This window comes from Chelonia mydas, chromosome 8 (assembly GCF_015237465.2).
Source record: "Chelonia mydas isolate rCheMyd1 chromosome 8, rCheMyd1.pri.v2, whole genome shotgun sequence".
Lineage (NCBI taxonomy): Eukaryota > Metazoa > Chordata > Testudines > Cheloniidae > Chelonia > Chelonia mydas.
In genome coordinates, this window is record NC_057854.1 from 62151864 (window position 1) to 62164574 (window position 12711).

Sequence of the window (12711 nt, forward strand, 5' to 3'; positions counted from 1 at the left end):
ATTTAATTAATTAAGCATATAAAACACAGAGAAAATATCCTTCCAAAATAAACTTTAGATTCAATGAAGCAACTTGTATTTATTTTGATTTGATTTTCTGTTAAGCAGGAGGGATTGTCTCAGACATGAAATGTGTGGTAAAAGCAAACAGAACACGAAAAGAGAGCCAACCAATACTAACAAGGCTCTTTTTTCCTGCAAAAATTGCATAATACATGTGTGTAGAAAGAAAGAGACTATTGTGTGTTGCAAGAGGATTAGGGGAAGTGATTGCTGAAGTCAGAGAATAAAATCTTTGCAAGGTCAGCTCCAGGAGCATTTAGTCTTAGAAGACAGAGTGTACATAGCCCAGAACAACAGAAAGCACCATCTATCATTGTAAATGTAATGGTCTGCTTCTGAGGCACTGAGATGATATTGCTGGGCTATACTCTTTTGCTCCTACTGTGGATATGTACTGCAGAAAAAGGTAAGTTTCTTAAAAAGAAAGACATGATCCTAACTGATACGTTGGGGTCAGTCTGGGACAAGTGGTCTCCAAAATATTTTATAAATACAGATAAAACTTTCATTAACCATTTTTTTGGGCAGAGTCTTGGAGTCAAAACTAATTAAAACTGTCTTGCAAAACTCAGTATTCAGTATCTTATAGTAAGTGTGATGTCAACTGTATATTTGGCTACGTTTTGCTGTAATGCCCAGAGCTATTAAACTGAAGTTCAGCTTTTCCAACGATTACTGTGGTTAGAAACTAGAGCCAAGAAGTCCATTATGTTTGTCAGCTTAATATATTGAATTTGTGTTATTAAATTGTTGAAAGCTAACATCTAATAATTGTGAATAAATAAAAATCTCCTGTAGGATGAATAAGGTAAATATTATATATAATATTGAAAAAGTTATAAAATTTTCTTTTGGTTAAGGGATTTTGTTGTATTTACAGTAATTATTGTAAGTCATTAATAAGTTAAACTGCAAGAATACCATTTGCTCTATTGACTGGAATACATTTTTTAAAAATCCTGGTTGTATGGCTTGATGACAGAGAAATAAACTTCTTGTCCATTAAAGGGGCAAAGTTTATGGATGAAAACATTCTTCATTTTTTTAGTTCCAGCTGTGTGCTCCCTGTACGTCTTTAGAGGCCCTCTTGACATTTACTGTAACACGGATCAATTTCTTATGCCCTAAGGCTAACAAACTGCCTTTTTGTTTAATTTTCAAATGGTTTCCTCTGTAATATAAGAATGTGTCTATACTGTCTGATTAGGGTGTATAATAGTTTAATATCCAGTATGCCTTCTATTGAGGAACTCTACCTGCATTTGCATGAGAAGGGTCTCATTGATCGATGTCTCACTTCTATGATCACTTTTAATTTTTAATTACAAATTACATACAATCCTGAGCTTTTAGTCACCTAAGCAATCTCAGTGATTTTATGTGGGACCTTGCAGCTGAGTAAAGATTGCAGGATTGGGACCTAATATTTTTCAGATACCCTTTTCTCTTTCAGAATATTTCAGCGGGAGAGAGTTTTAACTGGAAAGTCAGTAGGCAATATCAATGTTATTACTGCTGTTATAATTTAAACCAAATAATTATTTATTAAAACGTATAACTAATATACTACTTTACAAACCTTTTACTAAGGTCTCAGTTGTTTCAAAGTAGTGTAAAAATATCGTCAAGTTTGAAAAAACAAAGTGGGTCAAGTTTGGCCTCCCTTTTACACCCATATAACATTTCTCAGATAAGTGGGATTGCAAGGGTGTGTAAATGAGGCAACATTTGATTCAGCAGGACAGATGTTACCATTAAATTTCACTGTTGCAAATCAGGGGTAAATCCGTTTTCTGCAGTGGAGTGATTCCAGATCTACAACAATGTAAATGAAAGAACAATTTGTCTCAGAGCCCTTTACTAAAATGAATTTAAAACAAAAGTGTCACCCATCCACATGATTGACACAATTAGTAGAGCACAGACTATGTCTTTAAAAAAACAGCTAATGGCTTATGTGTCCCATAATTTATTTTCTATTTTCTTTTAAATATATTTTAAAATCATGGTTAGTAAAGTACTTGCTTGAGCAATAAATAGATAATTGTGATGGGTGAAATCCTATCCCCAGTGAAGTCAATGACAAAACTCCCATTACCTTCAAAGTGGCCACGGTTTCTGTCAATAAGTATAGACATTAGGCTGAGTTTAGATTCCCCCCTAGCTTCTGTTAGTAATTAAATCTAAATCAGTGGAATAGCACCAGTTTGTGAGTGGAATATCAGCCTCTAGATCTTCATTCTGAAAACTATTGCATCTTTACTCATACATTAAGCTTCGTTACTTTATTTATTAGTTCTCTGTACAAGACTTCTATTAAAAAATGTGATGCATATCTTAAAAGAAAAATATAAGCTGCCTAGTATTATATAAATACTGTTCTGCGTCAGGGACCAAAAAGTATGCAAAAATAAATCTAGGTGAAGTGAAATTCACAGAATGTAAGCTGATTCTTTAGCAATAATCACTGAAGAAACTGAATGAGCCTCTGAATTTATTGGTGCCACAGGCTAGAATAAAAAAAAGAAAAAGCACTGTAAATGTTTGGGATTGGGCTGAAGCCCAGGCTCTGAGACACACTCCCACGTCACCCTGTTGGGATGTTAGAGCCCTGGCTCCAGCCTGAGTGTGAATATCTATACTGTACTTTTTAGTCCTACAGCCCAAGTCAGTCAACCCAGCACAACTGCAACTCCTGTGGGTCTTTTATTGCAGTGTAGACAGACCAACAGAGGCTAGGACTGCTGGACAGAAGCTGTACCCAGACTGCTCATTTGAAATTTGGGAGGGAGGGTTGAATTTGAGAGTTGTCAGTTTGCTCTGCAGGAGGATGGGATCATGATCACACAGAGGTTGGAGAAATAGTCTGTGATCAGGAAGGGAAGAGGTGCTATGCTTTATAGGTTTTCCCTCTGTTCTGGGAATAAGAAGTAGAAGGGTTACTGAAAACTATTGTTATGTTTGTTATATTTACTCTGGTTTAAATAAGCATTTAGGGGTTTACCAAACCCAGAAGTTTGAAGCATAGTCAATCAAGATCTTTTGAAAAAAATCTGGAGAGTCCTCAAAATAGAGTTAGGAAAAACAGCCAGGATCATCCAATATTCACAAGCAAGTGTCCTGAGAGGAAGCTTTGAGGCTTAACAGGGCTGTATCAGTGACCCAGAGACATCAGTGTTGAACAAAGTGCGTGCCCAGGAAGGTGCAGTTCATGACAACCTGGAAAGAAGGTTAGATTTGAGACAAACATCTTGAATATAAATGTTAGTCAAGTTTGAGAAAATTAATGTTTCATAGCCTGTTCATTAAGAAAATCTAACTATGTCAAATATTGTGAGAATGATCAAACTACTAGTTGCTATTACTATGTAGGCTATGTGCAATGTAGGCTTTTACAGTATCTCTTATGGAGACTATAGAGAGAAAATTACTTGAATAGATAGTTACTCTGCTGACGAACTGGCATCATGGTTAATGGGGCCAACCAAGAAGCCTACCAACAGCATGTATACAGAGAGCAAATGGAATTGTGAACAAGATCAATTTGGGTTTTATATTTGCTGTAATAAAAACATTATATGTAGCTTTTTCTTTATAAACATGCTTGAAGTGGGATTTGAATATGATAGTGTCCTCTGTGTGATATGATCAGTCTCGCATTGGTATTCTGTTGAGCTCCAGTGCTGCTTAAATGTTCTTGAAGTTGCTAATGAAAGAGACTACAAAAGCAGATGATATAGGTGGGGAAGATTAGAAAAGTTAGTGCTATCCTTAATGAAAAAAATAATCTTCATGAACAAAGAGCTTTTAACTAGGCCTTTCCCATTCTGAGAACTCAAAGTGCCATTAGCATTTCTAAAATATACAATTTCTGTAGAATCTGAGAAATTCCTGGTCTCCTTTCAACCCAAGTTTTTTCTAGGAAATCTTAAAATGTCCCACTTCATTAATGCTGGGGGAAAATAAATTGCACTGGAATCTTACATAAAATTCGCACACTAAATTAAATGATATAAAGAAAACCAAATCTAGAATCACGTGCAACCATTGAAATGATCATAAGATATTTATTTTAATTTGTCAGCAAAAACAATATTGTCAAAGGTGTCATTTATTAAAGAAAAAAATGAAGCAGACACTGAAGTTTCCCTTTGATTTTCCCTTTGATGTAAGCATGCACAGTAAATAAGAGTTTCTCATAGACATTAAGGGAAAAATTCACTACTTAATGGAATTTATACACTAAAAAATGGAAACACTTAAGTACACATTCTGTCCTTCTCACCACCTATTTGAACTTCAAGGTGAATACTTGGTGCACAAATGTGTCATAAAGATGCATTACAGATGTATGAAAAAAACTGAGGGCCCACTGTTTTTTATATGTTATTGCTGCACAAACACTCCTGCAGCCAAAATGTTGATATTTAGTTATAGAACTATTATCATTTATCCATTCAAGTGAGCAGAACAGTATGCAGAAGTTCTGGAAGTGGAAGAAAGAAAAGATACCTTTTTGAGAGAAAGTGAAGATGAGGAATACATTTCACTTAGTTGTTGCTATGTAGTAATTGCTAGTGATTAATCAGGATATCAACCCAACATGTTGTTAAAAAAAGTGGGGGAGCAAAAAGTTAAAGCATTAAAAAAGCAAATGAGTTTTAATGCGTCTTGCTAGTTACTCTGTGGAAGTCCCAGCATCTGGTTTTTGATAGCATGTGAGCACCCTCTAGTGGGTTTAGAGTAATAATTTTACACAGTTGTATGCTTTAGTTTTACAGACTTCTTCTGTAATAAATGGTTCTCCTGGTTTTGCATAACTTTCTGAGATTGTGTTCCTTACACAGCTATAGGCATTCATATTAGTGAATTATAAATAATGAGAGGTAAAGGAGTTTTTGGTGCAAATAAAATGAAATTCATTTCCTACATAAAGACAGTAATTAGGATTTATGCTGCCGAAGTTCAGGGGTACCGGGGAACTGAAATCTACCGCTCCCAACTGTTGCCAGGGCAGGAACCCATAGTGCAGCTTTCTCCTCCCACCCCAGCCTAGCAACCACATCTTGTCCTTGCCCACTTGCTTAATTGTTCATTGTGTGGCTCCCTTCTAGTCAGCACCAGGACAACATCCAACAGTGGAGCAGCATGGAGACCCCGTTATATGGCATTCAAGGTGTATGTCTATTGCTGCCTCCAATCTGCATGTGTTCTCACCACCTGAGCGGTGCAAAGGACCTTGCACAAACTTTCCTGAACTGAATGAATCTCATTGGGAGTAAATGCCTTACGACTGAACATTTTGCTTGCATTTTGTTTTTTCTGCAGAAGTTCTTGTTTCTTTTTGGTGATTCAAATCATCATAAAGAGTCTTTTTTTTTAGATATAGTTGAGTTTTTAGCCTCTGTGTTCTGGTCTTTTTATCTGAGAATCCTCCATTGTGTGAGTGTGCCTTAAAAAAAAAAAAAAGAAAAGAAAAAAAAAGGTGCTGCTGTTATTCTTATGCTGGAAGATGTTAAAGGCTGTCAAAAGGCTCTTTGATCGATAGACAATCACAGATCTTTGGGTGACCTAAACACCCTTTTATCTAGTGATGTCTGGAAACAATAATAGGCTACCACCCAGGACACTAGGCTGCATGGAGAAGCCTGAGAGTGGTGTTAAGCCAGTTTGCCTGGGACTGTTTTCAAACACTGGAACTATGGGATTGTTTGGCAAGCTCTGTGAATGTTAGGGGAGGAGAAATCCAGCAAACAAAAAAGAGCAGTCGTGAGTGTGGTCCTGAGAGGGAGAAGAGACAGAGTATTCTTGGGTGCAGAAGAGACTAGAGGGGCAGACTTGGAAATTGAGAGCAAGGAAACTGTCTGTTTGCTGTTCATTCTTGCTGTGTTCAGGGCACTGGGACTTTGTATACATTCTTTGGAATGGTACATGAGAATATACCCGATTCCTGTAATCAATTTCTCTGAACAGAAACAACCCTTCAAGTCCCTGAATATAATCGCTCAGGCCAGAAGAGCAACATTATTATGGATGAGAGTTGCTGCCTTTCAAAGAGGTTAATTGCAGTCATCTATGCACTGAGAACAGGAAATGTTAGGTCAGGGATTGGCAACCTTTGGCACGCGGCCCACCAGGGTAAGCCCCCTGGCGGGCCGGGCTGGTTTGTTTACCTGCCGTGTCCGTAGGTTCAGCCGATTGCGGCTCCCACTGGCCACGGTTCGCCGCTCCAGGCCAATGGGGGCTGTGGCACGGACCAAGGGATGTGCTGGCCGCCACTTCCTGCAGCCCCAATTGGCCTGGAGCGGCGAACCGCGGCCAGTGGGACCCACAATCGGCTGAACCTGCAGACGCAGCAGGTAAACAAACCGGCCCGGCCCACCAGGGGGCTTACCCTGGTGGGCCGCGTGCCAAAGGTTGCCGATCCCTGTGTTAGGTCATTGGTTGTATTGGGGACAATTTCTTTTTACATTTTCAAGTATTTTCATGTATTCTATGCAATTTTTTCCTCACTGTAGATTTTTCTGGGGGGTGTGTGTGTGTGTGAGAGAGAGAGAGAGAGAACCTCTGTGCATCATTGTATGGGAAGGTTTTTGTTTGATTTACTGTGGATTTTTTGGGGGGAATAGGAGAATATCAGATCTCTTATGCTTGTTTTTTAAAATCTTTAAATGTAGCAGCCTCTATATTGTTTTGTGGCCAGTACCGATAAAGAGCATGTGACTTAGAGAGTCAAAAAGTAAATAAAAACTCTTGAGCAAGAGAGATAATCTAGTGGTTTGAGTATTAACCTGGCGATCAGGAGCTTCTGAATTCAAGGGGTAAAATTTTCAAAACACCCAAGTCCCACTTTCAAAAGTAACATAGGCACTTGAGATCCTAAATCTCTTTGAAATCAATAGTATTTACAGTCTGCAGTGCTGTAAAATAGGATTTACACTCCCCAGTACTTTTGAAAATGTTACTCTGAGTCTTCATGTCTGTTCTTCCCTCAGAAGAGAAGGCTAAAAGCAGGTTAGGAACAAACAAAAAGTGTCTAAATAGAGCGAAGTCTAGAACTCACAGAGAAGGTCCCTTTTGTCTTTGTGACAGTGGCTGCACAGCTAGAACTAGTAGCCCCTAGCAGTTTAGTTGGCTTCCTTTTATATATTCTACAGAGCCTAGTGAGCTCTGTTTCCTCAATCTGCTAATTCTTTTCTACTTGCCCATGTGCCCATACTGATGACCCCAAGTATTCAAATATCATGAGTTGGGCCCCAGCAAATCATAAGATGTTAAAAATAATAAATTTGGGGTACTTTTTATTTGCCTTCTGGGTTTTTGAGCCTTTAGGGTTCATGTTTTCCAGTCTTCTCCATAACCATGAGGGGTAGAAACTTCACAAAAATGAAAACTGATATTCTCATATAATCCTATAACTCCAGGAGATCAGGCTTTAAGGGCAACACCAAATATGAGATTTGAAATGAAATTCCAAGAGCTAGCAACACTGGGAGCTCTGCCTGGAGCCTCTGGGGTTTTCTAGCCCTTCTTATTTCATTCTCATTGTGCTCAGGAATATCATACTGGAATAAATGCAACCACTTCCCCTTATTTTTCATAGCCTGGATTAGACTCTGTAGAGAAGTTATTTTCCTGGACACAGGTTAGGAGGCATTGTAAGAAGCTGTGGGGAAGGGAATGTGAGAGTATTGATTGACCTGAAGAAAAGTGTCATGACAGACAAAAATCTGGGACAGAAAACAAAATGATTGAAGGATGAAGAGGATGTGATATGGATTTCTGGAATTTAGTTATTCACCAGTTCTCTGTGAACACAAATAGTCCTCAGTATTGGAGGGAGTGGGAAGGTTGGGACTCAAATTGAAGATGTGTGGAGATCCTAAGGAAGGGGATTTGGCAGAATTGGGTCAGTGGAAAGCAGGAAGTTGATGTCAGCCAGTGATGGGAAGTAGTAGCTGTTATGGAGATTAGAGCTGCAGAAGTAGAGGTCTTGGGAGTTGGGCGTATCTTTATCCTTTTTTCCTCTGGTGGTGGGAGGGCTGGCCTGGGGAACTGCAGTTGAGGGAGAGAAGACAGTAGTAGGGGGGGTCTCTTAAGTTGAAATCAAAGCAATTATCTCTGTTCCCATTCTCTATATTATGCATCTACTGTCCCTTTTATGTATTGAAAGATAATTATCCCCAGTATCTAGATATTTTTTGTTTCACATTTGATTGATAATTTTGGTTTGCTATGGGATATGTACCAAGTTTTTCCCATTCTATTAAAAATCAGGTTAGTATCCCATTTGCAGTTGTTTGTGGTCCCTTTCAGTTGCCCATGATCTTTCTAAACAACACTGTGTGCTGATTACAATCAAGAAGCTGCACTTGCTTGCTCTCAAATCTTTCTTCCTTATGGTTAACATTATTTTTGGGTATTTACCATCTATTTTAATAATAATTATTCTCATTTACTAAATTTCTAGATTGTGAAACTCCACCTCCTAGAAGAACGAAGGAAATACTTACAGGAACATGGGACAAGGCATCCTATCCACATGGTACTTCAGCAACTTACAACTGTCGACCTGGGTACATAAAACTTGGTCGTGTTACATTTGAGTGTAAAGATGGGATATGGAAACATCTCTACCCATATGTGGAATGTATAAGTAAGTATCTTCACAAATTGTGAAAATGTTCAACTGAAATACTTTCAGTCATTTTCCCTTTTTATTCAGGTCTTTGGGCACTTCAGTTGGAGTTTTTTCTGTAGTAATTCCAAGATTTGGCCCCTAAAATTTAGTGAGGAAGAAAATTCCATTAAAAAGAATCTTTATTTTTAATACAGTGATTTACAATACAGACACCAAAGGTACAGATAGAGGATTTAGCGGAGCAGGTTTTTTTTAACAGTTGTTCAAGGTAAACAGAGCTACTTCATAGTAAGAAATAACTAGAACTGAGCAAATTCAGAATTTCCATCCTATGGGAAATTCTTACATTTGTTTTTGTCATAAATTGGGATGAAAAGTTTAAATTTTGAAATGTTTCACAGAATGGAAATTAAAAAAAATGATTCTGAAAGGTCAAAACATTTTATTTCAACAGTTTTGATTGAAATGAAACATTTTCAATCAGTTCTATTTAAACACATTTTACCAAAGCAATGCATTGCCTCATGGGAGTTGATGTTCAGGAGCCTTGAAATCACCATTCTTCCCATATAGGCTCCCTGACCAGACTACAGCACTTATTATGTTCTGAGAATCATGTGACCTCCACATTGCATCATGCATATCCATCAGAGGGAAATCCACATTGCAATATGGGAGATGTAGTGCTCCAGGGAACATGGCCTGCAGGAGAGAAGGGGGGCTCAAACTACATCTCCCATTATATAATGAATTTATAGGGAAATGCAATTTAATGTTTTATTGACCTGATTCAAAACTAAATATTTTGGGTCAGTTCAAGAAATTGAAACATTCTAATTCAGGTTGAAGTGACGCAAAATGAAATATTTCATTTAAATTTTCCTAATGGAAAATCAAAAATGTTTAGCAAAATCAAGATTTTTCCCAAAGAAAATGTCAATTTTGCAGAAACTGCATTATCCACCAGAAAGTCATTCAGACAGAAAATTCCTGACCAGCTCTATGAATAATTAAGTCAGGTTAACATCTACTGTAATTTTCAGTTGAAAAGTAAACCTCCCATAAATTTTACCATATGTTCTTTCAAGACTGATGTTGTAGATATCATATAATCATTTAAAAAGAGATTATGTTTGGAAAGCACATTGAAGAAGCAAAGCGGTCTGAATAAAGTCTAGCTCTCTGAAGGTCATTAAATAGTGCTTGTTCCAAGAATGAACAGGGCCAGCACTTTTAGAAAGGGGTCCCACAATTCCTTTCCTTTTGACTACATGCTCAAGTGACTACTTCTCTCTTCACTTGGTCTTCCTTTAAATCTGGAGTCCGTTATCTTCTCTGAGTCATCCAAATATGCTTCTTTCCCAAATAGTCTACATTTCCAATCAAAATACCCTACATATAGTAAAGTTAATTTGACATGAAGATCATTAAGAGAAAATCATAGATTCTAGGACCAGAAGGGATCATTATGATGATCTGGTATGACCTCCTGCATAACCCAAGCCAAAGAACATAACCCAGTAATTTCTGCATCAAGGTCATAAGTTCTGTTTAAGATATAACGTTGATTTAAAGATCGCAAGTGATGAAGAATCCATCCTGTCCCTAGGTAAACTGATCCAAATGGTTAATTACTCTTTTTTTTTTCCTATTTCTAGTTTGAATTTACTTAGCTTCAACTTCCAAACATTTGATTTTGTTATGCCTTCTTCTTAGTTTAAAAAGCAGTCTGTTAGTGGAAATCACTTCCCAGTGGAGACACTTGTGGACCACAATCAAATCTCTATTTAATCTTCTCTTTGATAAACTAAATATATTGAGCCTCTTAATTTCTCAGTCAGGCATGTTTTCCAGACCTCTAATCATTCTTGTTGCTCTTTTCTGAGCTCTTTGCAATTTATCAACAACTTTTTTGAAGTGTGAACACCAAAACTGGATACAGTATTCCAGTAATATACAGTAAAGAAATCAGAGGTGTAAAATTATGTAGAATAGCTAGAGAACTAGTGTAAATGGTTCAGAAACTTAGCCAGTGAGGCCCTACTCTTAAATGTGAAATATAGGGTGATGTGACCTTAATCCCCTTCCCTCCCTCCTTTTTTCCAGGAACAAACCAAAGACACTCTTTTACTACGGGCTTTTTGCTCTTCCCTTTGGGACACGCACTCTGTGAAGAATCTCTCTTCTATGTACAAGTCAGTTGCTTCTGCAGCTGCTTCCACAGACGTCTCCCATGCTGCCGCCCTCTCCTGCTTAGAGCAGACGTCAAAGAAATGTTCTTGAGCAAATAGATCTATTAACTGGTCATAAGTTTCTGCCCCTTTACCTTTTGTCATTTGTTTTCAAATAATCCACCATTTTATGAACTTATTGCCTCTGACTTAACTTGTCAACCTTTTAAAGGTTTATAAACTTTGTGGTATGCTGCTGGTGTAATTTGAAACCTTTCTGACACAGACAATTTTAAAATGTCATACTTCATAGTCTCATTTACATCCACATAATTTAACACCTGCAAAGTTTTACCATTGAGTTTGGAGAGTAAGATGGTCATTCTCCAGTCATCAGAGTTGTTATGTACACTGCAGATCCTTTCAAAGGTGGTTAAATATTCTTCAGTGCAATCAGTCTCCCAGTAACTAGGGCACAGTTTGTCCCAGCTGTGTGATCCCTGGTGAGGGTTACACGTGGGCTGAAGGATCTGCTTTTGTAAGTCCAGTATGCTCAGGGCGTGTTGCCTGCCATCTCTTTGTCTTGCCTCTCCTCCTTTTCTTTTACCTCTGCTTCTTGGACTTCAAAATTTTTGTCTTCCAGCTCCAGTACTCTCTGGTGTGTGGCTTCCACTGTGGCCCATTTCTTTTTGGCTTCCCACAGATGGTTCCTTCTCTACTTTTGCCACCTCCTAGATAGCCAACTCCAATGTCAAAGCTGTTTCATTGAGGGCTGTCATAAATATAAAGGGAAGGGTAAACCCCTTTAAAATCCCTCCTGGCCAGAGGAAAAATCCTCTCACCTGTAAAGGGTTAAGAAGCTAAAGGTAACCTCGCTGGCACCTGACCAAAATGACCAATGAGGAGACAAGATACTTTCAAAAGCTGGGAGGAGGGAGAGAAACAAAGGGTCTGTGTGTCTGTTGGTATGCTGCTTTTGTCGGGGATAGAACAGGAATGGAGTCTTAGAACTTTTAGTAAGTAATCTAGCTAGGTATGCGTTAGATTATGATTTCTTTAAATGGCTGAGAAAAGAATTGTGCTGAATAGAATGACTATTTCTGTCTGTGTGTCTTTTTTGTAACTTAAGGTTTTGCCTAGAGGGATTCTCTAGGTTTTGAATCTAATTACCCTGTAAGGTACCTACCATCCTGATTTTACAGGGGTGATTCCTTTACTCCTATTTACTTCTATTTCTATTAAAAGTCTTCTTGTAAGAAAACTGAATGCTTTTTCATTGTTCTCAGATCCAAGGGTTTGGGTCTGTGGTCACCTATGCAAATTGGTGAGGATTTTTACCAAACCTTTCCCAGGAAGTGGGGTGCAAGGGTTGGGAGGATTTTGGGGGGAAAGACGTGTCCAAACTACGTTTCCCAGTAAACCCAGTTAGAGTTTGGTGGTGGCAGTGGTTATTCCAAGGACAAAAGATAAAATTAATTTGTACCTTGGGGAAGTTTTAACCTAAGCTGGTAAAAGTAAGCTTAGGAGGTTTTCATGCAGGTCCCCACATCTGTACCCTAGAGTTCAGAGTGGGGAGGAACCTTGACAAGGGCTATACCTGTGCATAACTTATCTTGTTCCCAAGTGAAAATCTCAATTCCTCAATGGTTTTCCCTTCATCATCTAATTCCTGAGCTTCACACTGCTGCTCCAACTATTGCTTATTTAGTTTTTTGTCTATTCATTTTATACTGCACTTTATTTCCTTACCTGAAATAAACAGAAAATAGCAATCCATAATCCTTTTCTTAATTTTTCACCCTTCTCATGTGTGACTCTCTCAGTATGTAAGCAAAC

General features: G+C 38.1%; 1 protein-coding gene across 2 annotated transcripts in view; it reads left to right on the forward strand.

Moving 5' to 3' along the window:
* Positions 1 to 238: 238 nt before the first annotated feature.
* CFH (complement factor H) overlaps positions 239 to 12711 on the forward strand; it is an 83650-nt gene continuing 71177 nt past the window's right edge. Inside the window, exons 1-2 of one of the 2 annotated variants that reach the window (XM_037907812.2) lie at positions 239 to 469; positions 8534 to 8719. In XM_037907812.2, the coding sequence (XP_037763740.1) occupies positions 412 to 469; positions 8534 to 8719 (244 nt within the window). In that variant the 5' untranslated portion in view covers positions 239 to 411. The remainder of the gene's footprint in view (positions 470 to 8533; positions 8720 to 12711) is intronic. The other variant, XM_037907814.2, reaches the window with a different exon arrangement.